This window comes from Maylandia zebra, linkage group LG7 (genome assembly GCF_041146795.1).
Source record: "Maylandia zebra isolate NMK-2024a linkage group LG7, Mzebra_GT3a, whole genome shotgun sequence".
Lineage (NCBI taxonomy): Eukaryota > Metazoa > Chordata > Actinopteri > Cichliformes > Cichlidae > Maylandia > Maylandia zebra.
In genome coordinates this window covers 9,587,696-9,612,783 of record NC_135173.1, presented here as the reverse complement: position 1 = coordinate 9,612,783, position 25,088 = coordinate 9,587,696, and the positions used below count along the sequence as shown (strand labels likewise).

At 40.8% G+C, this 25,088-nt stretch overlaps 1 protein-coding gene across 1 annotated transcript; it reads right to left on the bottom strand.

Moving 5' to 3' along the window:
* Nucleotides 1-517: 517 nt before the first annotated feature.
* Nucleotides 518-23,895, bottom strand: LOC101478970 (lysine-specific demethylase RSBN1L). Its single transcript, XM_014407914.4, has 8 exons — nucleotides 23,310-23,895; nucleotides 22,918-23,043; nucleotides 21,848-22,521; nucleotides 9,672-9,809; nucleotides 9,398-9,540; nucleotides 9,133-9,300; nucleotides 8,720-8,831; nucleotides 518-3,002 (listed from the first exon to the last, which is right to left on the bottom strand). Exons 1-8 carry the CDS (start codon nucleotides 23,791-23,793, stop codon nucleotides 1,323-1,325), a joined length of 3,525 nt encoding a protein of 1,174 aa, XP_014263400.2. The 5' UTR covers nucleotides 23,794-23,895; the 3' UTR covers nucleotides 518-1,322.
* Between the last annotated feature and the right edge of the window lie 1,193 nt (nucleotides 23,896-25,088).

The following is a 25,088-nucleotide window of genomic DNA, read 5'->3' as shown; positions in this document are numbered from 1 at the left end:
CACAGTACCACCTCTTCTAGGATCCAGTCAAGTTTTGCTCAACATGGAGCCAAAAGCAAGCAGCGACTTATTTTTACTGTTTTTCTCTGGTGGGAGGGGCTTAGAGTTCACACTCACAGCATATTTGGAATACATCCTGCCATAATCTGAGGTTTCTTTTTGCCCCTTCCTTTAGGGGTCCCTACAGTGGATCATCTGCCTCCATCTCACCCTATACCTATCATCCTGCCCTCTCACACAAACTACTCATTTGTAATCCTGTCCTGGTCGCTCCCAGTGAAAACACAAGCATCTTCACCTCTTCTCTTGACTTTATGTAGCAAAACCATCTCCAAACCATTATAACAGGTCTAACTACTATCATAATATCCTTCTGCCCCACCCCTGCCTCCACATTCTTCTTTACCTGCCTTGTGCCCTGACTGTTGCTTTGCATGCCTGACCCAGCAGCCAGAAAGGCAAATGACTGTGACCTCATTGATACAAAACACAGGCGAGACTTTTAACGCTGACCAAGTCAACATTTTGAACCATTTATTGAGAGGTTCTGATCAGAGTATAAATCACACTACCAATTCTTAGGAAATAAAATGTATTTACAACAGAATTTTCACATACATCGGTTTCAAATAAAAACAGACAGTAAATGATATAAATAAGTTCTATGGAAAATAAAACCTGTCTTACAAAAAATATATGCAATTTCTGTATACATTTTCTCACATTGGTGCTAATAACATCTATACTGTACAGTTTTGGTACATACAGTATCATTTACAGCCCTGTGTGAGTCCAACAGTCCAGTCTGAAAACAACTACTTGCTCTGATATGAAGGTTTAAAAATAACAAACCTCCAAATCGGCATGAGCAACGATAAACAGATGATTTGAGAGAGATCACAGGGATCTCCTTGATGTCTCAAACACTGAACAAAGGTCGTTCTTACAGCAGGGGAGTACGGATGGTTGTTTTCAGACTGGCGAGACCAGTACCTAAAATAGGTGCTTTAAGAGCGAAGCTAAGTAGTGCACAGGCACTGACACACGGGGTCACATAACATTTTATATAAAGCCTACGTACATCTGCTAACAAACGTGAAGTGAGCTACTTAGCTTACATTCTTAGACCTTGTTAAAATACCTGCAGAGCGCACCCTCGTTTCACTGCGTCACAGGAGGTCTGGCAATGTCAAAGCAGCTTTCGCTCACTTTTGTGGTATCTGAAGTAAGGATGCACTTTGAAATATTTTACCAAAGCCTTGGCGCAAATTGTACAGTAAAAAGAAAAAAGGAAAAGAAAAGCAGACTAGACATCTAGACATTCATATTAAGAAGTCTTTCTGTGTTTGGGGGGTGTGTGTTTTCAGGGGCTGTTTTAATAAGTGCTGCTGTGGCGCTGTATCCTGTAGCGCTGACCCGGGCTTACCCGGCACCGAGTCCTTTACTTTTGGTCCTTTACAGAGCGCAACAGTCCGACTGTCAGATGCAGGCTTAGACGAGGAGCCTCGAGAGTCACTGTGATGGTGGCTCTTGGGTCTACTGTCCGTGAAGGAAAGAGCCAAAGTTTGATGGGCCTCCATGGGTTTAAAAAGGTCAAAGGTGACCAGTGTCCGTGGTTGTTTGTGTTCTAGTTGGGCAGGACCAGAAGCAGGTTTCTTCTTCTCTTCTTTGCTGCTGACATCTCTGTCCTTCTTTACTTCTTTCTTAACCTGAACGTTCGCAGGTTTGTGAGTTTTTCCGTCTTCTCTCCCCCATTTTCCCAGCGCGCTGCCGTCTTTGCCCTCCCTGTGGCCACTCTTCTCCTTCTTCCCATGGGAAGACTTGTGTTTATGCGTGCAGGAGTCTCGAGCCTCCTCTCTGTCTGGCCGTGGGTGAGCCGCAGCAGGCGTGCTTGCCCGGTCCTTGTCATGCTCCTTCTCTCTCTTGACATGGGGTTGCGTTTTTGAGTCCCACTCCTTGGCCCACTTCTCGTCTCTCTGAGCTGACGGGTTGGTTGGGGCGGTTTTACCGCCCTCTCTCGTCCGTTCCTCTTCCTCTTTTTTCTTCATCTGCGGCAGTATCTGCGTTGTTGTGCAACCCTCTCGTCCTCCCTCAGTCTTAACTTTCTCTTGCTCTCTCACCCGGTCCTTCTCTCGCTCTCTGTCTTTCCCCCTGTCTTTTTTATCCTTTTCCTTCTCTTTACTCCTGTCCTTTTCCTTCCTCTCCTTCTCTTTCACCCTCTCCTTTTCATCCTTCTCTCTTCTGCCTTTATCTTTGTCCTTTTTGATTTGGGGTGCGTTATAAGTGCTCAGAATACTCTCTTTACTTTTCTCTTTCAGGCCCTGTCCTGATGTTTTGTGCTGCCGCTCTTCTTCCACATCACTTTCCTTCCTAATCTGCTGTGATGGCTTTGAAGGGGCACTATCCGCTCTGTTGCCCTCCTCGTGGTCCATCTGCAGTGTCTGACAGGTGTCTGCAGCTCCTTTGCCTTCCTCTTTTACATCTTCCTCGGCCTGAGGTTCAATTAGTGTGGGACTGAGTGCAGATTCATCTCTTTCTTTCTTGACCAAAGGTAGTGACAGTGCCGCTGACAACTCCTTCATGTCAGCTCTGTTCTCTCGCTCTTCCTCATTGAAAATCTGTGTCGGAGTGTCTGGGGGTGCCCCCTCCCATTTCCCCGTGTCCTCCTCATCCTCCAGCTTCGTCACTGCCTTTACAGCAAGGTCACACTCCGTCGCTTCTACCTCCTCCTCTTCCTCCTCTTTTTTAATATAACATGTTACTTGTCTTGGTGAACATGTCTCCTCTTCCTTAACCTCCTCCTCCTCCTTCTCTTCATGTTGGTGATACTGTTTAAGTCGGATATGCCAGGCCAGACTACAGACAGCAGACACTGTCTTGAATTGGTGGACAACTCCTCTGGGGATGAAGTAGATGTCATTGTGGTAGAGTTGGATACGGGCGTATCGGATCCCCTCCCTCCTGAGCTGGTTCAGCTTGGCGTCATCGATCCACTGCACACACTGTAGAGGCAAGGACAGGAGCACATGATATTCAACAACCCCTCAGAGAGTGAAAACATGCCTGCGGTGATAGCAGATCTGTGTTTTCTTACACTTAAAGCAGCATTAGGCACTCTTTCTGAAAGTTTTTTGAGAAAACCCCCAACAGTTTTTAATGCTGTCATAACAAATATATTAGAATACATTTGCTTTTAACACAACCAGGAGAAACAGCATGATTAGAAACACACTCTTCAATTTTCACTTACAAATGAAATGTTAGGGTTTTAAATATGGTCTCAACAACCAGAGTGTGCAAATATATTCACGAACAGTTCTGTTGGTGTGCACAGGGGTGAGGTGAGTTAGTCCCACCTCACATATCCCATTTTCAGGAACCGGAATTTTGGAATAACTTGTTATCTAAAAATGAAGCAAACTCATTGATTTGTTTTGCTGTTAATTTGGTCAACTGAAGCAAATCATGAGAGCTTCTCACTAAAAAACTTGCTATGAACTTATTTGGGTGAATGATCACTGATACAATTTTTGGTGTAGTTGCCAAACAGTTAAAGGTGGAGAGAAGAGCAACACCCTGCCTTTCATCTGCCAATTGCCAGAGCCGACACGTCATATGCAGAAGAGGAAAACATTAGACTCCACAAGGTGCAACTGAAGGCTGTAACGCCAACAAAATACCTGCCAGCAGCTCAATATTTAAGATTCCAGAGCTAAGTTTAGCACCCTGTGAGTGTTAGTTTTCTGTTAATTTAAGTTAATTTTTAGCTTTAGAGTGACACTCATGGGCATAGTGAGTGTCTTATCAGCAGTATCCACTTTAGTCGCCTCCACACTTTTGTTTTTTAAGTTTGGCAGCTTATACAGGGAGTGCAGAATTATTAGGAAAATGAGTATTTTGTCCACATCATCCTCTTCATGCATGTTGTCTTACTCCAAGCTGTATAGGCTCGAAAGCCTGCTACCAATTAAGCATATTAGGTGATGTGCATCTCTGTAATGAGAAGGGGTGTGGTCTAATGACATCAACACCCTATATCAGGTGTGCATAATTATTAGGCAACGTCCTTTCCTTTGGCAAAATGGGTCAAAAGAAGGACTTGACAGGCTCTGAAAAGTCAAAAATAGTGAGATATCTTGCAGAGGGATGCAGCAGTCTCAAAATTGCAAAGCTTCTGAAGCGTGATCATCGAACAATCAAGCGTTTCATTCAAAATAGTCAACAGGGTCGCAAGAAGCGTGTGGAAAAACCAAGGCGCAAAATAACTGCCCATGAACTGAGAAAAGTCAAGCGTGCAGCTTCCAAGATGCCACTTGCCACCAGTTTGGCCATATTTCAGAGCTGCAACATCACTGGAGTGCCCAAAAGCACAAGGTGTGCAATACTCAGAGACATGGCCAAGGTAAGAAAGGCTGAAAGACGACCACCACTGAACAAGACACACAAGCTGAAACGTCAAGACTGGTTTTTCTAAGGTTTTATGGACTGATGAAATGAGAGTGAGTCTTGATGGGCCAGATGGATGGGCCCGTGGCTGGATTGGTAAAGGGCAGAGAGCTCCAGTCCGACTCAGACGCCAGCAAGGTGGAGGAGGAGTACTGGTTTGGGCTGGTATCATCAAAGATGAGCTTGTGGGGCCTTTTCGGGTTGAGGATGGAGTCAAGCTCAACTCCCAGTCCTACTGCCAGTTTCTGGAAGACACCTTCTTCAAGCAGTGGTACAGGAAGAAGTCTGCATCCTTCAAGAAAAACATGATTTTCATGCAGGACAATGCTCCATCACACGCGTCCAAGTACTCCACAGCGTGGCTGGCAAGAAAGGGTATAAAAGAAGAAAAACTAATGACATGGCCTCCTTGTTCACCTGATCTGAACCCCATTGAGAACCTGTGGTCCATCATCAAATGTGAGATTTACAAGGAGGGAAAACAGTACACCTCTCTGAACAGTGTCTGGGAGGCTGTGGTTGCTGCTGCACGCAATGTTGATGGTGAACAGATCAAAACACTGACAGAATCCATGGATGGCAGGCTTTTGAGTGTCCTTGCAAAGAAAGGTGGCTATATTGGTCGCTGATTTGTTTTTGAATGTCAGAAATGTATATTTGTGAATGTGGAGATGTTATATTGGTTTCACTGGTAAAAATAAATAATTGAAATGGGTATATATTTGTTTTTTGTTAAGTTGCCTAATAATTATGCACAGTAATAGTCACCTGCACACACAGATATCCCCCTAAAATAGCTAAAACTAAAAACTACTTCCACAAACATTCAGCTTGGATATTAATGAGTTTTTTGGGTTCATTGAGAACATGGTTGTTGTTCAATAATAAAATTATTCCTCAAAAATACAACTTGCCTAATAATTCTGCACTCCCTGTAAAAGCCTAGTTTTAGGTTCTATAATTTTGAGTAATGCATCCCATCTGACAGAAAGCTTTTTGTCATTTTCAGTGGGGGTTTTTTAGCAGACAGCTGACAAAGAGGCACCGTCACACAATAAAAAGCCAACAGAGAGCTATGAACTGTTTCCCCTCCGCTGTGAGTGAGACTTATTGATGCTCAGTGTCCATTAGTGCAAGATCTGAATTGTGTTTTACAGGTTAATCATTTATGGAGTTAAATTCTCCCAGAGGAAGACCACTGAAATAGCAAATTAAAACATCTACATTTGCCCCGGGGAGGGAAAAATTGGGGATATTCCAAAAAGCCAGCATATGTGTTTTATAGCCCAACAACCAAGTCTGGCTGCTGTTCAGTGCAGAACAGGTGGTGCACTCTGTATTTATACGACCTTTTAAATTACTGCTGCTGATTTTATGAGCTATACAGTAGGGGTGCAACGATATTCGTATCGATATTGAACCGTTCGATACAGTGCTTTCGGTTCGGTACGCATATGTATCGAACAATACAAAATTTGTAATTTATTTCATCAACTTTCCTTCTGACGATGCTGTCTGTGTTGAGCGCTCAGTGAATCTGCGTTCGACTACTCCGCCTAGGCTACACTGTCGAGCGCAGATCCACTGAGCGCTCAACACAGACAGCATAGTCAGAAGGAAGAGCGCAGGGCAAGCTAGTGAGACAGAAGTTAAGCTCTCCTTGCAACATGGCAAATTGAACCTCCCCCACCCTCATTCAGATCTGGCGTTTGGAATTATTTTGGTTTTCATGTGATGTATAACCCTGAAGGTAAGCGCGTCATGGACTAAAGTAAAACAGTATGTTGGATGTGCCACGCAATGCTCAATTACATGGGTGGGAACTAGTGTGTTAGCGCAGTTAGCTCGTTAACGTGTTGGCCGTCTAGCCCCATGCACGGGGCAATCAGGGGTAGCTCGTTAACGGAGATTTGCCATGTTGTGGCGTTAATGTCATTTCAACGAGATTAACCTGAAAGCACTAGTGGGAACATAACAAATATGACTGCACATTTACATCATCCTAGTACAAAAACAACAAGCATGCATGCTACAAACTTTACCCGAGTCATTTAGACAGCCGTTAGCACATGAGTCTCCTTATGGGGACCTGATATGTTTAATATGCTGCTGAGAATATAGCCCAGAAGAAGCGGATAGTATAGCTTTTATTTTGGAAAGAGACATTTCTCTGTAATAAACTCTCTTTTCCAAAGATGCATGATTCCTCAATCAGATACAGGGCTCGCAATATCGCTAGCCCGACGTCCAGGGGCTAGCGATTTTTCCAGTCGGGCTACCAAAATCTATCTCTGTCCTGCCCGTCGGGCTATTGTAGGAAAAATATATGTCAATGTTTTTGCATTCTTTCGGAAATGTAGCTGGGTAATTATGTCATTGGCATCGGTGAGCCACTGTCAATATGTGACATATTGAAATCGCGTTTGAATTTGCGCTTGTTTTTTTGCTTTCACTTTGCAATCGCTCGGACAGCACTGATTGGTGAGTGATGATAATTTGCGCACCAATTCCTCTGACATCGTCTTATTAATCGTTAGCTTACTACGCAAACATGACGAGTGAAATCTCCCGCAGCTTAAACATGTGAGAGGTTGATCGCGCAGAGAATTGCTGACCGTTATGTAAGTGCGTGTGTAAAAGCAGCAGGATTTATATTTCAGTTCTGCTGAGCCAAATAAGACAGGTCAGGGTGAAGAAGTGACAGCCAAAGAAAAGCTTACCACAAAACGGAGAAGTTATGACAAATCAGACTATAAGGCAAAAAGAAAGTGAAGCTTTATAGTTTCATGTGGCTGCAATATGACGAGCTAAATAATAACCAGGGCTGCACATAAGTGGTCCACAGGTGCGCATTCGCTGTCAAAATAAAAAACACGCACAAGGGTAGAGCTGGGCGATATATCGAGTTTTTAAAAAAATATCGATATATTTTTATACGAGATATAAGATGTGACAATATCCTTTATATCGATATAGTCTATGTTACGTCATAACTATACTTGTGGAGCCGCAGGTTTGCCTCTCTTTAGTCCACTTTTGTCTTTACGTTACTCGGCCTCGCCCCTCCTTCACTGAACACAACTCCCCCTCCTCCCCCATCGCTTTACCTGCAGGAAGCGACAAGATGAACACGGCAAATCTCCGTTAACGAGTTACTGCGCATCGACCCGTGCGTGGGGCTGGACGCCGTCAACGTGTTAGCTAGCTAACCACGCTAACTCCATGCAGCCCAGAGGCGCTGCACAGCCTAAAATCCTTGCATTTTCTCAAAAGTTGACAGCGCGCCTTATGTATGAATTCTGGTTGTGCTTGATGGCCATGAACCGATTTTATGTGGTACACAGCGCTCAGCAATCTGTCAAAAAATGTTTTAGTACGACTTTGGTAAGCTACGGAGCTGCACCGCTTGATGGCTTGTCAGATACGTACTGTGCTTCAACGTAATATTACCGTATTGTGTGTGTATAAGGACCATAAATGGCACCTGTTAAGAGATGTGGTTACGAAGAGGATTTCAAACTCAAAGCTGTCAGTCACACAGTAGAAGTTGGGAACAGAGCAGCTGTGAAATCTGTCTTTGTTACTATGCTCAGCGTCTTTTAGTTTACATTTTGACTCCACAATTGTGAGCTTTTTTTTATGCACAAAAACAACATTGTTTTCTTTTATTTATGGAGCATTATTATTTAATAAATGCTCATAATTTATTTTTGAGTAAATTTTATGTACATCTATGCTCTATGTTAATAAAAGTGCCTGTGTGACATCTGGGACACAGCTTTGACTAAGAACTCTCTTTTTGTTCCTACTTTATGGCTTTTAAAAAAAAAATAAAAAAAAATCGAGATATATATCTTATATCGCCGTCTAGGTAAAAAATATCGAGATACGAATTTTGGGTCATATCGCCCAGCCCTACACAAGGGTTAGGGTTAAATTTAAAAACTGTACTTTTGAGTTAAAATATATATTTATAATTTTAATAAATGACAAATTCAAAAGGCATGAACATTTTTTTTGTATCGAAAAAAATATTGAACCGTGACACCAAAGTATCGAACCGAACCGTGAATTTCGTGTATCGTTGCACCCCTACTATACAGTGTGTTGAAAGATATGGGCTGCAAATATAGGCAATCTATTAATTATTATTTTTTATCATTTTAAAATTTATATTTGCACACTTTTTAAAGAAGACGTGATCTGAGAGACAAAAAAATATTTATTTATATCTGGCATGTACCCCTAGACACTGTTAAAAACGCCGGCCCACCTGAGAGAGTGGGGGTTCGTGGAGATCCAGCTGCAGCCTCATAACCACATCTGGAAAATCTCCTGCGTGGAAACACACAACGTCTTTGGTGATCCGCGCAGCAGTGTCGCTGCTGTAAAGAATACACACAACGTTTGTGATCAATCTCTAATCAGCAAAGAAAAAGACGCAAAAGCTACTGTAGACATATTATTATATAATATCATGATATTTGGAATTAACAGCACACAAATAATAAGCTGACCTTGACTGTAAATGTCAGTATTTTACATTGCCTGTCTTGACTGCTGCCGTTTTACCTTCATAAAATTTGTAACCATCTCTGTTAGTCTAATATATAATACACAGCTGTTCTTATACAGATGTTTAAGTGATAAGCTTAAAAACATAAGAAGATGTCACTTTGAACTCACTCCTCTCCACAGCGCACAGCCTTCAGCACACCGACAGCTGCAGTAGTTTGCCTCTCAAAGCCCTGACCGATGTGGTCAGCGTGAGCTCTCGTCCGGTCCTCAAACAGCATCTCTCTGGGCTCACTGGTTCTAGGAAGGTACTGCAGGTTCTTTATCTCATTGGTGGACCTGAAATACATTTATTTACAAGAGTCACAACAAATTCGAGATGTGCAGGTACCCCTAAAAGATAAATGCAGCTGCTTTAAAGACAGGGCGAACACACCTTTTCCTTTTGAAAGGTGATTTTGGCATGTCTGCCAGAGGTATCATCTGTTCTCCAGGTCTGACCCACATGATGGGGCCGTCGTCACTCTCTGTGGGGCTTTGCAGCCGCAGACTGGAGAAATTTCCCCAGGGCAGGGTCCGCTGCACAAACACAGGACGAGAAACGTCGGGTTACATAACACCTTGCAGCACTTCACAGGCAGAAGTTAAACAGATGTTGACACGCCACTGACTCCAGTGCTGTGCAGAAATACAGATGCAAGCAAACAAACCTCCAGGAAAGGAGACTTCTCTAACATGCTGATGAACTCGGGAAAGTAGTCTCCGACCTCTTCATCCACAGCTCCGACCAGACTGACCTGCCGCATGGCCCCAGCTCGGTATGTTCCCTGGGAATATGTCCGCTTCACCTGCAGGAGGCGCCGCAGAGGACACAGATTAGACTCAGCAGGTAATAATAAATCTAAATGTTAACCTGACACGCTGTTTTACTGCTGCACAAGATGCTTTTAAGTAGGGCTGCCACAAACGATTATTTTGATAGTCGACTAGTCACCGATTATTTTTGCAATTAGTCGACTAATCAGATCATCATCCATTGGACATAAAACGTACCGCTTATTGCACCAGCAGCATCTGCTCTTATATAACTATCATTAGTTTACAGCTTTAAGTGTTTAAGATATGTGCTAACTAAAAATAAAGACAAGATGATAGTTTATTACATTTTAATGAAATTTGCAGATTGTTCGGTGAAGTTTAATAAACTCAGCCGTCTGCTCCTTGCTATCTAAAATATAACAGGACACCGGAGTATATTCTCGAGCATCTCACACTTCTGATAATCAGCTGTCTGCTTGACGTTATTCAGCTGTGTAAAAACTATAACTTTAATCTCAGCCAAACCGATTTACTCAGGAACAAATAAAATACTGATAAAAGCCAAACAATAACATTTTTAACTTATCTAAGTGACTTCCATATGTTTAACCTGAGTAGCGAAAGACTGCGGTGGTTTGAAAACGATTTGCCCACCGGCTGCAGTGAGCATTGCCCCCGGCTAGCTATCGAGCTAGTGGGTAACAGACGTCTCCGAAAACGTCGGAGCGCTTTTGAAAATATGCGGTGTCTTGATAAATTGAGCCGATATTTGAGGTTTACACAGCTACATACTCGTCTGAAAATATGTTAAACGTTTATTTTGTGACCCAGAAAGAATAATAAGAGTAATATTAAAACCAACTAGCTGCCGCCATTGTTGGAAACTGAGCAGGGCCGCGCTATGAATTCTGGGATAGGTTGGGCCACGAAGTATACATCCGACCCATCCTTCAAATTTGGGGAAACGAAGGGCTCATTTGTCGGAGTCTTCGTCGTGTCGCTGTAACGTAATTGGCCTACAAATGCGGGCACAGGAGGATGCGGTTCCTGAATTTGGACACAGCTACGATACAGGACACCGCTTCTTCTTCTTCGGGGTTTAACGGCAGCTGGCATCCTTGTACATGCAGTGCTGCCATCTTCTGTTTCAGTCTGTTATTACACTCTTAAAACCTACTACTTATTCCTGCGTCTTTTGGGATCTTACAAAGCTTCAAACGACGCGTCGACTATTAAATCAGTCGTCGACGATTTTGATAGTCGACGTAATCGTGACTAGTCGACTAATAGTGGCAGCCCTACTTTTAAAACATTATATACACCTTTTATAGGCATGTTCATCTAGCAGCTGAGGTTAACACAGTCTATGCATTCATAACATAAATGGAGGAACCCTTCCACTTCACCTGCCCTTAATAAAGCCCTCATTAAGAAGACAAACAGTATTAAGAGGACAAACAGTCTGACAGACTGAAGACTTAAAAAATCTGTAACACAAAATGCAATGGAGCAGACATGATGACGTACAGCACTTCATAAAGTTTTATCATTTGTCACAATCTGCCACAAGGCTGTTTGTTTCCTTCCTGCATCGTAATGTACTGCAAGTACTTCTAATTTTAACCCCTAACTAATCATTAAGGGTTTGTAGTGATAAGGTTTTAATGATAACACATTGCATTAACAAAAGATCCAACTGGATTCATCTTGGTGGAAATTTTAGAGCAGAAGATTTGTTTATTTAGTAAACATATGTCAGAATATGTCAACAGACCATAAACAGATGATGTTTATATGATAAATACATTACACAGAGATAGTACAGGTAATCTCCCAACACACATTTCACACAAAGAGTTTAAGTTCTGTTCTTTGAGACAGCCAAACAGCGATAGCACTAATTTTCTATTGTAGGGGGGCTTTTTTTAACCAAAATGTAATTTGTTCTGTCACAACAAAGTCGGCACTTTCTGGGTTTTCTCTACATGATTTTTGGAACAAACAATCTTTTTTTCTGCATTTGATGCTATTCTTTGTTAGTGGATTTATTTTCCTGCTGTATTTCATTATTATTGATAACTCCTGTAATACTTAAGGACACTAAAAATGCACTCATTGGCCACTTTAATAGGTACACCTCACTAGCACCAGATTGGACCTCATTTTGGCTTCAGAACTGCTTTAGGTTTTGGAACAAGGGGCTGGAAACGTTCATCAGATTTTGGTCCATATTGATAAGATAGCATCACACAGCTGTTGCAGGTTTATTGGCTGCATTTCCCAAAGGTGCTCTGCTGGATTAAGATCCATGGAGGCTATTTGAGTACAGTGAATCCATTGTAATGTTCAGGCATCAGATGGGTACACTGTGGTCATAAAGGCTTGGATATTGTCAGTAACAATACTCAGGTAAGCTGTGGAATTTTAAAAAAAATGCTTAGTTACTACTAAGGAGACCAAAATGTGCCAAGAATCCTCTAAGCCCTAAAGACGGTTTTGTTGGAAAATCCCAGAAGATCAGCAATGCATGTGTCTATGTTATGCATAGAAAGTTTTTACCCAGAGCTGAAGGAAAATCAGCTGCATGGTGATAAATTAATTATTTAAAGTTATTTTGTTAATTGGAATATTATTCACTGAACCATAAAAGTCATTCTGCTTATCAGACAGTTAGAAATGGCAGGACACTGCATAGATTTCTGTCAAATAATAAAACAGATTCAACGTCTTTAACTCCACAGGACCTAATCTTGCATACAGGTGTAGTTAACCACCAAATGGCTATTAACCAGGAAAAACGGTGTTTACACAAAGGGGAAGACAGTTAAACATCCTGCAAGGGCTGAATAACAGCGTTAGAAATTACAATCAATTAACGCAGCCCTGCGGTTTCAATGTCGAGGCGCAACCCATTAACTAAATGACCCTAGCTTGTAACCAGCAAAGGACTTTTCACCCATTTCCTGTCATCTCTCCTCTGCTGTTGTCTTACCAACCACAGAAAATAAATGGAAATGCATAAAACAGCATATTATAGAAGTACATCTCCATGCATCACACCACAAAGCGGAGATGTGATAACCGAGGCAACAGGAGTTAGACGATTTGAGTTTTTATTCATTTACAGTAGGCCACAGCCAGGCTCCACCATCAGCCAGCAGGCCACATCCAGCAGACCCAGCCAGGCTCCACCATCAGCCAGCAGGCCACAGCCAGGCTCCACCATCAGCCAGCAGGCCTAGCCAGGCGCCATCATCAGAAATTCCGCTTCCGGGTCCCTCGTGGTGGCTGCCTCGTGCTCTCGCTTCAGTATGCCACCCAAGAAAGGCCCAACACCAGAGGAGGTTGAGGACATTAAAACCTCCCTCGGAGCGCTGTGCGGAGACGTGGCCGCAGTCAGGGCACAGCAGGAGCTGCTTCTGGGGCTTCTGGAGGAGGTAAAACAGCTACGCCTCCAAAATGCCGAGAAGGACAGACGGATCATGGATCTCGAGCGGCGGGTGGATGAGCTGGAGCAGTACACCCGTACGAACGACGTGGTCATCAGCGGTATTAAAATCAAGCCGCGCTCGTATGCGCGCGCGGTGGCCGGGAACGTCGGGGAGCCCAGCGACGAGGAGACCCGCTCGGTAGAGCAACAGGTGGCGTCCTTCCTCCAAAGCAAGGGGATAGAGATGGACCTGGAGCACATAGAAGCATGTCACTCACTGCCCAGGAGGAGTGACAGACTGCCGGCCATCATTATGAGATTTGTCAATCGGAAGAACAAGGTCGCACTGCTGAAACAAGGACGCAAACTGAAAGGCACGGACGTTTTCATTAATGAGCATCTGACACGAAAAAACGCAGACATCGCGAGGAAGGCAAGGCAACTGAAGAAGAACGGTAAAATACAACATACATGGGTAACAAACTGTAAGATTTTCATTAAGCTAAACGGGACACCAGAAGAGGCAAAAGTACTGATAGTGAGGAACATGGAGGATCTGGACAAGTATAACTGACACCAATGTATCAACTACACCAGGAAATGACATGGACACGTTGAAATTAGTTCTTCAACAGAAAGTAATTGATCTAGATTGTGAATATAAGGAGCATAATATAATAGATCCAGAAATAGATTCTGAAAGTAACTTTCTCTCTTCTTTTGTTAAAAATTGTAATTATTTCACTCAGGAACAATATGAAAAAGAAATTAACCTAGACGGGAAGCTCTCATTAATTCACTTTAACAGCAGAAGTATGTACTCTAATTTTGATTTCATTAAGGACTATTTGCAACAATTTTCTCGCCCCTTTAGTGTTATAGCCATCACTGAAACTTGGTTCAATGTCGATAAAGGAATAGATTTTTGTTTGAATGGATATGATTTAAAATACATGAATAGATTAAATAAGGCGGGCGGCGGGGTTGCTATATATGTTCATAACTCTATAAAATATAATGTTGTAACAACTATGTCTATGGCTATTGATGGAATTTTGGAATGTTTGACTATTGAGATTATGAATGAAAAAAAGAGAAATGTTATAATAAGTTGCATATATCGGACACCCAGTTCAAGTATTGACACTTTTAATGAATGGATAGAAAAAACGTTTGCTTCGGTGAACCAAAAATTACTATTTATCTGTGGTGATTTTAACATTGATTTGCTAAATCCAACAAGGTTAAAAGCCATTGATGATTTTACTGACACGATGTACAGCTTATCACTATATCCAACAATAACAAAGCCAAGCAGAATAACTTCACATAGCGCCACTATTATTGACAACATTTTTACTAATGTCATGGATTTCCAAATTAATAGTGGTCTGCTTGTCTGTGATATAACTGACCACTTACCAGTTTTTACTTTGTGTGACTGTGATTTAAAAAAAATAGATACCAAGATCATGATAGCAAAGCGAACAATAAATGAAGAAGCAATTCATGCCTTCAATTTCGATTTAGCACAACAAGATTGGAGTTCGGTGTATGAAGAGTCAGATGTGGACAAGGCTTATGATAATTTTCTAGATATTTTTACTATGTGGTACAATAAACATTGTCCTGTAAACGAACACATGACAAAGAAAAAAAAGATAAAAAGTCCTTGGCTCACAAAAGGAATTATTAATGCTTGCAAAAAGAAAAACAATCTGTATAAACAGTTTATCAAAGTAAAAACAAAAGAAGTGGAACAAAGATATAAAGCATATAGAAATAAATTGACTGATATTATAAGAACGAGCAAACAACTTTATTATAGAAGAAGATTATATGAAAATAAAAACAATATAAAAGGAACTTGGGATGTGTTAAACAACTTAATTAAACAAGGATCTTCTGGAACATCATATCCTGAATATTTTACTGATGCAAATGGTGAAAATCACAACATGAGTAATATTGTCGATGGGTTCAATAAATTCTTCATAAATGTTGGCCTTGAACTAGCAGCGGACATCCCGTGTCATAAAAATGAAAATATCAGTAATATAAAATCAAATCCCTTTTCACTGTTCCTCTCAGCTACAAATGAGCAAGAAGTAATAAATATCACATTAAAATGTAAAAGTAAGTCTTCAATGGATTATCATGACATAAATATGTCTGTAGTTAAACAGGTTATTCTGAATATTGCTAGTCCCTTAACATATATCTGTAATTTATCATTTCAGTCCGGTTGTTTTCCAAAAAAAAAATGAAAATTGCGAAAGTAATACCACTATATAAAAGTAATGACAAACACAGTTTTACCAATTATAGGCCTATTTCTCTACTGCCTCCATTCTCAAAAATTCTAGAAAAACTTTTTAATTCAAGATTAGAAAAATTCCTTGAAAAACATCAAATAATAAATGTTGGTCAGTATGGTTTCAGAACGCAAAGAACCACTTCAATGGCGATAATTGAGGCAGTAGAAGAAATTACTGATACACTGGATAAAAATAAATATGCAGTTGGTATTTTTGTTGACCTCAAAAAGGCCTTTGACACAATCAATCACTCAATTTTACTGGATAAATTGGAAAGATATGGTATTCGAGGGAAAGCTGGTAACTGGTTAAAAAGTTACCTAACAGGTCGGGAACAATATGTTAGCATAGGGCATTACCATTCAGAGAAACTTGGTATTACATGTGGTGTTCCCCAAGGGTCAGTGTTGGGACCAAAACTTTTCAATGTATACATAAATGATATTTTTGATGTTTCTCAAGTACTTAAACTCATACTGTTCGCAGATGACACCAACATATTTTTCAGTAGCGATGATTATACTGATCTTGTAATGACTGTAAACAGGGAGCTAAAATTAATAAAAAAATGGATGGACATAAATAAATTATCATTAAATATAAATAAAACTAAAGCAATGTTTTTTGGTAATTTAAAATATAATATAGAATTACCAATTATCATTGAAGGTGTACCAATTGATAATGTGAGTGAAAACAAATTTTTGGGAGTTATAATTGATAACAAAATTTCATGGAAACCCCACGTCAGACACATAAAAACCAAAATTTCCAGAAGCCTCGCAGTTTTGAACAAAGTGAAACAATTCCTTGATAAAGATGCACTTCGTACTCTGTACTGTACCCTGGTTCTTCCATATCTTACATATTGTGTGGAAGTGTGGGGAAATACATATAAAAATACAACTAATCCATTAGTCACAGTACAGAAACGAGCACTGCGTATTATTCACAAGGCTGGTTATCTAGAACATACTCACAAATTCTTTCTTCAGGCAAAGTTACTTAAATTCCAGGATCTGGTTAATTACAATACATCCATAATTTTTTATAAAGCTTTTACTAAACTTTTACCGGCAAATTTACAAACTAGATTTGAAATTCGAGAAAAGGTTTATAATGTGAGAGGCTTTGGAGAATTCAAATTACCCAGAACTCGAACAACCCGTAAAGGCTTTTGTGTATCTGTATGTGGTGTGAAAATCTGGAACAGTCTGAGTTTACAATTGAAACAATGCAAAAATATTCATAGATTTAAATTTCTCTACAAACAGTTGGTCTGGTCACAGTATACTCAATGATGGGTTTTAGTGTGCTCTGTAATGTCTGTCCTCTTACCATTGCTGGTATGGATTCCAAAATAAAAAATAAAGTGTGCGTATGTATGTACATATATGTACTTGTGTGTGTAGATATATATGTATGTATATGTATGTGTGTCTGTTACTTGTAGTTATTACTGCCTGTTACCTGTGGTAATGCAATTTATAATTTATATATTCTGTATTCAGTTATGAAGGCTCTAATTGTTGGTTGCGAGCTGCCGCTTAGATGCTTGTATCTGCCCGGGGCTGTTGATGGGTCTGTATGCAATGATGGGCGTAGCTGCGGGAAGTTTGTTTTTTTTTGTTGATGAGTGAGTATAGGGGTGGGATTTAATAAGTTTTCTTCGTCCCACTCCTTTTTCAGGCAAGTTTTGTTTTTTGTTTTGTGTATTTTATGTTCAATATAGGTATTTGTTGTGCCTGAAAATGAATAAATAAATGAAATGAAATGAAATGTGTTAAATGTTTAAAAAAAAAGTTCAGCATAATGTGCAAAGATTTGCAATGAGGGAACGTGTAATAGCTAAACAGACCAAATGTTCCCCTAAAACATGTTCTCACCAGCCAAAACCATGTCCACTAAAACCTTCAAGAATCTGTATCCCATTTTTCTTTTATTAAAAGATTTTTTATGCATTTTTCACTTTGTTAACTATGTAAAATGATTTGAGCCCAGAATAAGTCACATCATAAACCGTGATCTAAAAACAGGGATTCCTAAAGTGTGAACTGTAGACCCATGTCTACTCGGTCTGTGACACAAAGCACTCTCAAGTCAAGCCGTGCAATAAAACACGTGCAATACTACAATCCATTACTCCCACATGTGAGCTTAGTGTCTGGAGAAACTCCGACATGTCTGACAGCGACACGGCCGCGAGTACATCGCTCACTTTACTCAGGGGGGCTTCACCATCTCACTGTGCCATGAATACAACGACAATAAAGGCTTCCTATTCTATTATAGTCAGCTGAAAGCATTTTTAAATCGTATGTAAGAAAAAAAAAATCACCTACACAGTTCACTAGAAAAGAGCTCTCATTATTCCTGTTTTCAAATCAGGGGGAGAAAACAGCTTCTCATTTCCAATTTTCATTTCTAATTTCCACAGAGGTAGCAGCTCAACAATTACTGACACATTCAGAGGATAATAATCTAATTAAATAATTGTTATGGCTAAAAGGGAGAGTAGTAAAATAGTAAGAAACAGTATCATTCAAGATCTTAAAGCATTTGAAGGTGATCTGTGTGTGACCTGGTTTAATTATTACTGCTCAAAGTGGGGCTTAAACCTACATCTTGAGACACTAAAGCAGGTATTGCACAAGGACAAATTAGCTTCTATATTAATGACATTAATGTGTGTAACACAGGTAATGGATTACAAACACATGCTGACACTTCAGTTTTATTTGCATTTCTGCAGCCAAACTAACAAATTGCTTGGACCAGGAGGTACACTGCTTACAAACAGTTTCTTTGTGTTTCCAGTAACAAACATAATGGAATCATTTTGGTTTAACAACGATGGACAAATGCATAAAAAACAATTAAATTAAATCTGAGCAGCACTGTTAAGAGCTGGTAAGCAGGTTTAGAGATTGGCGTCACCATATTGTATAACCTCCTGGCCTCGGGCATCTGCCTCTTATCAAACCACTTACATCTTTCTCTAATCACGCTATCAAAGTTCTGAAACCAGAGGCATTTCATTTCTATAATATTTCTTAAGCTATAATTTTCTCTGTTTTATTAATTTCACAAAGTACTGCAATACCAAAATAAAGGCAGGAGGACAAAAGTGCCCACAATACATTGTTGCACAGTTTTAACACAGTTTTACAACTGACACCACTGAGGTAATATAACATGTATCAATTTACTGTCAGTAATATGTATCCTTTAGAGATTTAAGACATTCAGAAAGTCTAAACTCATCTTAAATGATGGCTAAAGAAGAACCAGATCTGTGACCATTAACTTTACGCTGATGTGTGTTATATTTAATGTTGCATGCTTGCATTTTTATTAGTTGCTCTGTGTTTTCTTACTCTACTGTGAACTTTCATGTTGTAATTTGTTGTGTGGGCTACATTGTTGCACATGTCACTTACAGACACATACATATATCTTAGACAAAATCTTTCTTTTTTTGCCATAATATTATAAACAATGTATTCTCTCCTCTTTTACTCGGTTTCTTTGTTTGAGGATTTTTTGACTGATTTCTGATGAATAAAACCCACGTTAGAGTGAAAAAGTTTTTTTCTGCATACAATTTTCACGTAACTGTCAACTTAAATACATGATTTAGCTTTCTTCAGTCACTAGATTGGTTCTTTGGGTCTGAAAACTAGTTTTTAGCTTATGTCTGTGAAGGTTCTCAGTCATCCAGGTCATCGTAGTCAAAGGAGCTTGCAAAGAAAAGCGTCTGGACTTCTTTAAGTTACTTGAAGACGTTTCACCTCTCATCCGAGAAGCTTCTTCAGTTCTAAGGTCAAATGGTGGCGAGTCCCAGATATAAACCTAGTGGGAGTATCCCCCCACAGAGGGTCAAAAGGACCCCCTGATGATCCTCTAATCGCCTGAGCCAAGGTGTGAAACTGGGTGTGGGTCCCAATCAGCCAGAGTTTCGGATGAGTTCATTGTGAATGAACACACCCGAGTCAGCTGGTGGTGTTTGTGTTGTGCACCCTTCTGAACTTTTTACATCGTGCCTAAACTAGCACTGAACTAATAAAAGCTCAGCGGAGATGAGAGAACCCACAGTGGAAATAAACTTGAAATAAACTGAATTGAAAACATGAATGGATGAATGAATAATTATATAAATAAAGTCAAAATATAAAGCTACATCGCAGGTGCAGCGATTTGTTAAAAACACGTACAAGCATGGAAATACAGTATATCTGGCAAAAACAGAGTTTGCTGATAATCCCAAACTGCTCCAATTGAGGTCTGGACTCTGGGGAGGCCAATCCATGACTCGTTGTGTGCGTTTTGCTATCCCATGTATGCTTTTTCTGCACTGTCAGAGAGTTTTGGATCACTGTCATGCTGAAAAATGAAGCCTTGGCAATCAGAGGCTTTCCAGATGGTATTGCAGAGTGGATCAAAATCTCAAGGTACTTTTCTGCATTCATAGGTCTATGTTTACAAGATCCCCAACACCATGACAAAGCCTCCACCATGTATTATAGATGGCTGTAGATACTCGTTTTGTACATCTCGCCTCCTCCATACATATGAGCCAAAAGTCTGGCATACCTCAGAGGCGTTTCTCCAAAGTTTTCAGCTTTGGGAATCACATTGTTCCAAAAATACAATTTTACACCTGTCAAACTGTGTTATCGTTGACATTTCAAAATTTGAGAAAATTTCTCATTTGATTCAACTAAAAAGACCTTTGGAAACCATGGAGAACTATTGCTGAAGACCACTTTAAAGATTACAAGAAAATCTGGCTCCTTTAAAGCAAAATACAAAGAAGTGGGGGCTGGCTCAATATTTTTGCACAATACTGTGTGATAACTCTGTTCCAGGATCCATATCATAAAGCAACATTAATCCCAAAGGAGATAAATCGGGAAAATCTGCTGACAGTTGCACAAAGTTTGGTTTTAGTGAGTCTAGCAACAGGATGAAATGCACCATCTGCCTTATGTTAAAGTCATGATGCCAGACAAGCAGAAGCAATATCTGATTACAAAGCACTTGGAATATCAGTCCAATCGAGAAAGCGAGAGCGAAGGAGAGAGAGCCCTTGGAATAATTTTCTTCCCAGCGAGGGGTCTCTGGCATGAATAATTTTTATTTTTCTTGACCTAAATTGATTCGCCAAAATTCTGCGAGCATGTTAAACCGATGGCTGAATATGAGCTGGATGTCCTTTAACTCATGATTTCTTCACTAAGACACTGTCAGTAAAAACAGATGCAGACCGATTACTGATAAAATGAAAAGTTAGGTCCTGGCACTTCTTCAGACACCTGAAACTCAAATTAAGAGTTAATTTATTCTAATGCATGGACCATGTTTTAAAGGAGCAATTCATGCCAAAAATCACACATACACATTTTTTTTGCTCTGGTCTGTAGTGCTTGGAAATATATTTGGAGATATCTGCCTTGAATATAACAAAATGGAAATCGCCTACCTGAGCAAACACTGTTTTGAGCTATTTCTTATAGGAAGTATTTTCTTTCTATTGACTACATCCACCAGGCAAAAGCTCAGCTGTCCTCATTTATATTTCCATCCAATCTTGTTGTTGCTACCATGAAATTCTGGCCATGGGTAGGTGGACACTTCTTATGCAAAGTGATGCAGCTTACAAGTTTAATAATTTAAAAAGAAAACACTTCCTGTAAGAAACTTTTTTTTTTGACTGACTGTAGAAAATGCTTAAGTGTCTGATTCACAACAAATGCTGTGCAAAAAAATGTCTGATCTGTTTACATCTTGTCAATTTTGAATCATCTGAGTAAAAAGGAATCTAGAACAAAACCAAAAGGAAACCTGCTAAGTAAACTGATAACAACATGACCTATGATCTGCTGAAATTCAGCCAGAAGAAAGCAAAAGTTAAGAGTTGTGTTTACCTGACACCTCAGGAAAAATATAAGTATCTGAAACACTGCTATAACCTTTTTTTCCTGTTCTCTTCAAGCACCTGAACTAAAGGTGTGAGTCCACCTGAAGATGCCCTTGAAGAGGTTTTCAAGACACACACCATTCGCGCTCACAGCTCAATGAGACCACTTGAAGACAGAAACCCTCTGACAGCACGAGTCCCAAAAAGCTCTACCCGGTAACAGTGCGGACAAAGACTGTTGAAGTGGTGTTTCAGCCTGTCACTGTTAGAGTCTGAGCTGCTCACGCCTCCAGACTACAAAGTGACACTTTACAGTATCAAAGCAGACACTTGAGCATCCTCTCCTTTTCATGCTTTCCAGCACAGAAACTAAAATTAAAAACCAAAACTCATTCTCACCTGAGAATGGAAGTTGGCCATGGTGGTCGTCTCTATGTCCTTCTTCCCGAGCACCTCCATTTTCACCGGTGCGTTGGGGAACTTGTAGGAGAAGTAGTCCAGGAAGTCTGGGAGGTAGGACGCAGCTCCGTGGATGATTCCCATCACGAAACACGCTGCCTGGGCCTCGTCATCGCTGAACGACAGGGTCACAAATTCATCGGCGAAGCGCTGCATCTCTGCCGGAGAAAGGCAGGCCAGCTCCTCGTTGTAGGCGTGCACCACAGACGCACCTCCGTTGGCCTGCTGCTCGATGTGAATCAGACGTCTGAACTCCAGGCCAGCCGTGCCCGGGGCCGGGCTGCAGTGCAGCGGGGAGCTGTAGCTGAGCCTCTCTCTGACCATGGAGGAGATGGAGGTGGAGGTAGCCGCAGAAACAGCAGCATCCTGGTGGTGTTGTGCGGCACTGTGGTTGAGACTGCTGCTGTCGCTGTTCACGTTAATCTGATTGAGCAACTCCGGCAGACCCAGGGACACCCCTGAACACACAGTCTGGCACGAGCGGTGGTACATTTTGGGTCTGCCTTGCCTCTCCTTCGTCCGCTCGCCATCTTTGTGCTTCTTTTTCTTCTTCTTCTTGAGCTTCTTCAGAAGGAGGTCTTCCTCAGAACCAGCCTTGGGCTTCTCCTTAGACTCTGTCATACAGACAAGATCGTGTTTAAAATAACAAGCAGCTTTTGCAGCCTGTAATCTCTAGCTAAACTGATATTACGAGTAAAGTTTACTTTGAAACAGCTGATCTTTTGGCAACTCTTCAAAGGTGAGTTCATTTGCTCTGCTGTGTTATATTTCCATGTTTCTACATTGCATTTAGGACATTTACTTCCTTTTAAAACTGAAAACACTTCCAAAATTCTGGCATAATATCTAAAATAATGCATTTAGTCACATGGAAGCCACCTGCTTTTACATTTGAAATACAAAACATGTTTAAGGGCTTGAAATAACCTGAAATTATCCCCCCAAAAAACAATCGGTGCTGTAGTTTCTCACTTTCAGCTCCCCTGCCCAATGCTGGATTTTATTACTACCTTTCTGCGGAGAAACCACTTCTCCGTTTTCTCTGGCAATCTCGTGGACAGGTGGCAGTTTGTGATTTTTCCACTCTTTATTCTTTTCCTTCTTCTTCTCCCTGTCTTTCTCCTTCACCTGGTCATCTGAGGAGGGGAAACGAGAGAGGACAGCGAGGTGAAATGCTGCTGCATCCATGCTGGGAGACATAAGTGACGGACAAACAGCTCCACGTGTGTGTTTATATATCACCATCTGGGCCCAATAAACACTGGGCCCGAGCTACAGTAAATTATGTAATAATGTCTAAAATGTGTTTTTATGACCAGTACTGCTTCGCGGGTGGGTTTTAATTTGCCCATAAAGTGTGTGAACGCGGTTCAAACAGGGCAGCCCGGCTGGGCTCTCCTACCTCTCTGTAGCATTTTCACGTCGCCGTTCTCGGGCTTTGTATGGCAGCTAGCTGGGCTCACTCTCTCCACAGCAGCGCCCGGGCTCTGCTGCGCTTCGCTGCTCTTCTCCTTGTGTCGCTTCTCTTTCGCTTTTTTTACTTTGTGGGGCGACGCGAGGAAGTTGCTGATTTTGAATATTTTCCGGACAGGGGTGGCGGGCACTGCGGCGGCGGTGGAGTGGCTCGCCTTGGCCGGGCCGAAACTCCATTTCGCTGGGCTCCCACAACTCTGCTTCCCGTTGTGTTTTTCCCCTGCGCACACCTCTCCGTTCAGTTTCCTGTGCTTCAGGCCCTTCTCCTCCACCCGGACCTTCTTTGGGGGCGGTGGGAAAATGTCGCTGGAAGACTGCGGACGACTCTCCGGCGGTCGCTTAGCTATCAGGGGTTTAGGGGAATTTGTTTTGCTGTTTGCTGCGAAATGCATGGAGTCCACGGACTCGGCCATCTTGGAAGTTTCTATTTTTTACGGTCAGACGTAACTGGTGCGTGAGAGACAGGCCGGGGGCGGGGCTTAGCGGGTTACGTAGGACGGAAGGAGATGAGAGCGCAGCAGACGGTAGCGTGTTTACGGGCTGCGGGACAACACTGCAGTGAGTGGAGGAGGGCCGTTGACAGAGGCGGCTTTATGGGCTTAATAATGTCACAGTGTTCTGCTTTGCTGGGCTGGACTATCAGCTTTACTCCTCCAACACGGGTGGAAAGGGTCGCAACTACCTTCATCCCACCGAAGAAAGAATTCAGTCATTTTTCAATTACCTATTATCAGAGGACATTGCAGCAGCCGCCAGTCTATCCGAGGAGCCAAGAAAAAATATTTTATTGTAATTTTTTAAAGTGTTCTGGAGCAATAGCTCCCCAGGCTTACTACTACTACTATTACCAAGGTCAATATAGCTAACTACAAGTAAATTAAAAACCAGGAGTGAAAATATTACTTTTTAGATAGATAAAATAAATATAAATACTAGCCCTTTGAGAAAAAAATAAATAAAAAATATTTAAAATTATTTAAAATTAAAACTAACTGAAACAATTTTGCAAACTTATCAAAAAAATCCTTTGCCTAAGTGTTTGTTACTTTGTTGTTATCTGTGCTCAATATACAATAATAACTAATGGAGACTTGAGAAAGTAATAGAAACTAAAATAAACATTTTCAAAACATAAAAACTGAACTGAAACAAGGGAACCCAATATGAAAACTAACTGACCTCAATTAAAAGCAAAAAGTCCAAATGAAATAAAAATAAAGACTAATTAGAAATTACAAAACTATAATGACCCTGACTACTACTACTACCACTACTATTACCATTAATAAACACTTTAGTGTCTGTGCACGCAAAATAAAACGGATACAACGAAATTTACTCAGCTGTCATCTCAGTGTAAAACCCATAAAATAACCATTATGAAAAAAAGAGCCTTTCAAAGTTTTTCTGTGGACATTGGCTGCTTTTTCATTTTTTTTTTCCGATTTCCAGTCCAGTCCTTATACCATACAAAGATGAATGTTTTTGTTGTTGTTTCTTAAGCCACGTAACACTGACCTATGAATCATTCAAGGATAAAAGGCACCATCACTGGGCCTCCATTTTAGCCACACAATATGAACTTTTATTGTGAATACATATAACAGAAGCTATTTTTAAATTGTATATATAGCCAATTTTTTTACTAGCAGTTCGCTGCAATAAAAGGGAATTTGTTCACTTTCCTTTAGTTGAATCTACAAAAAAT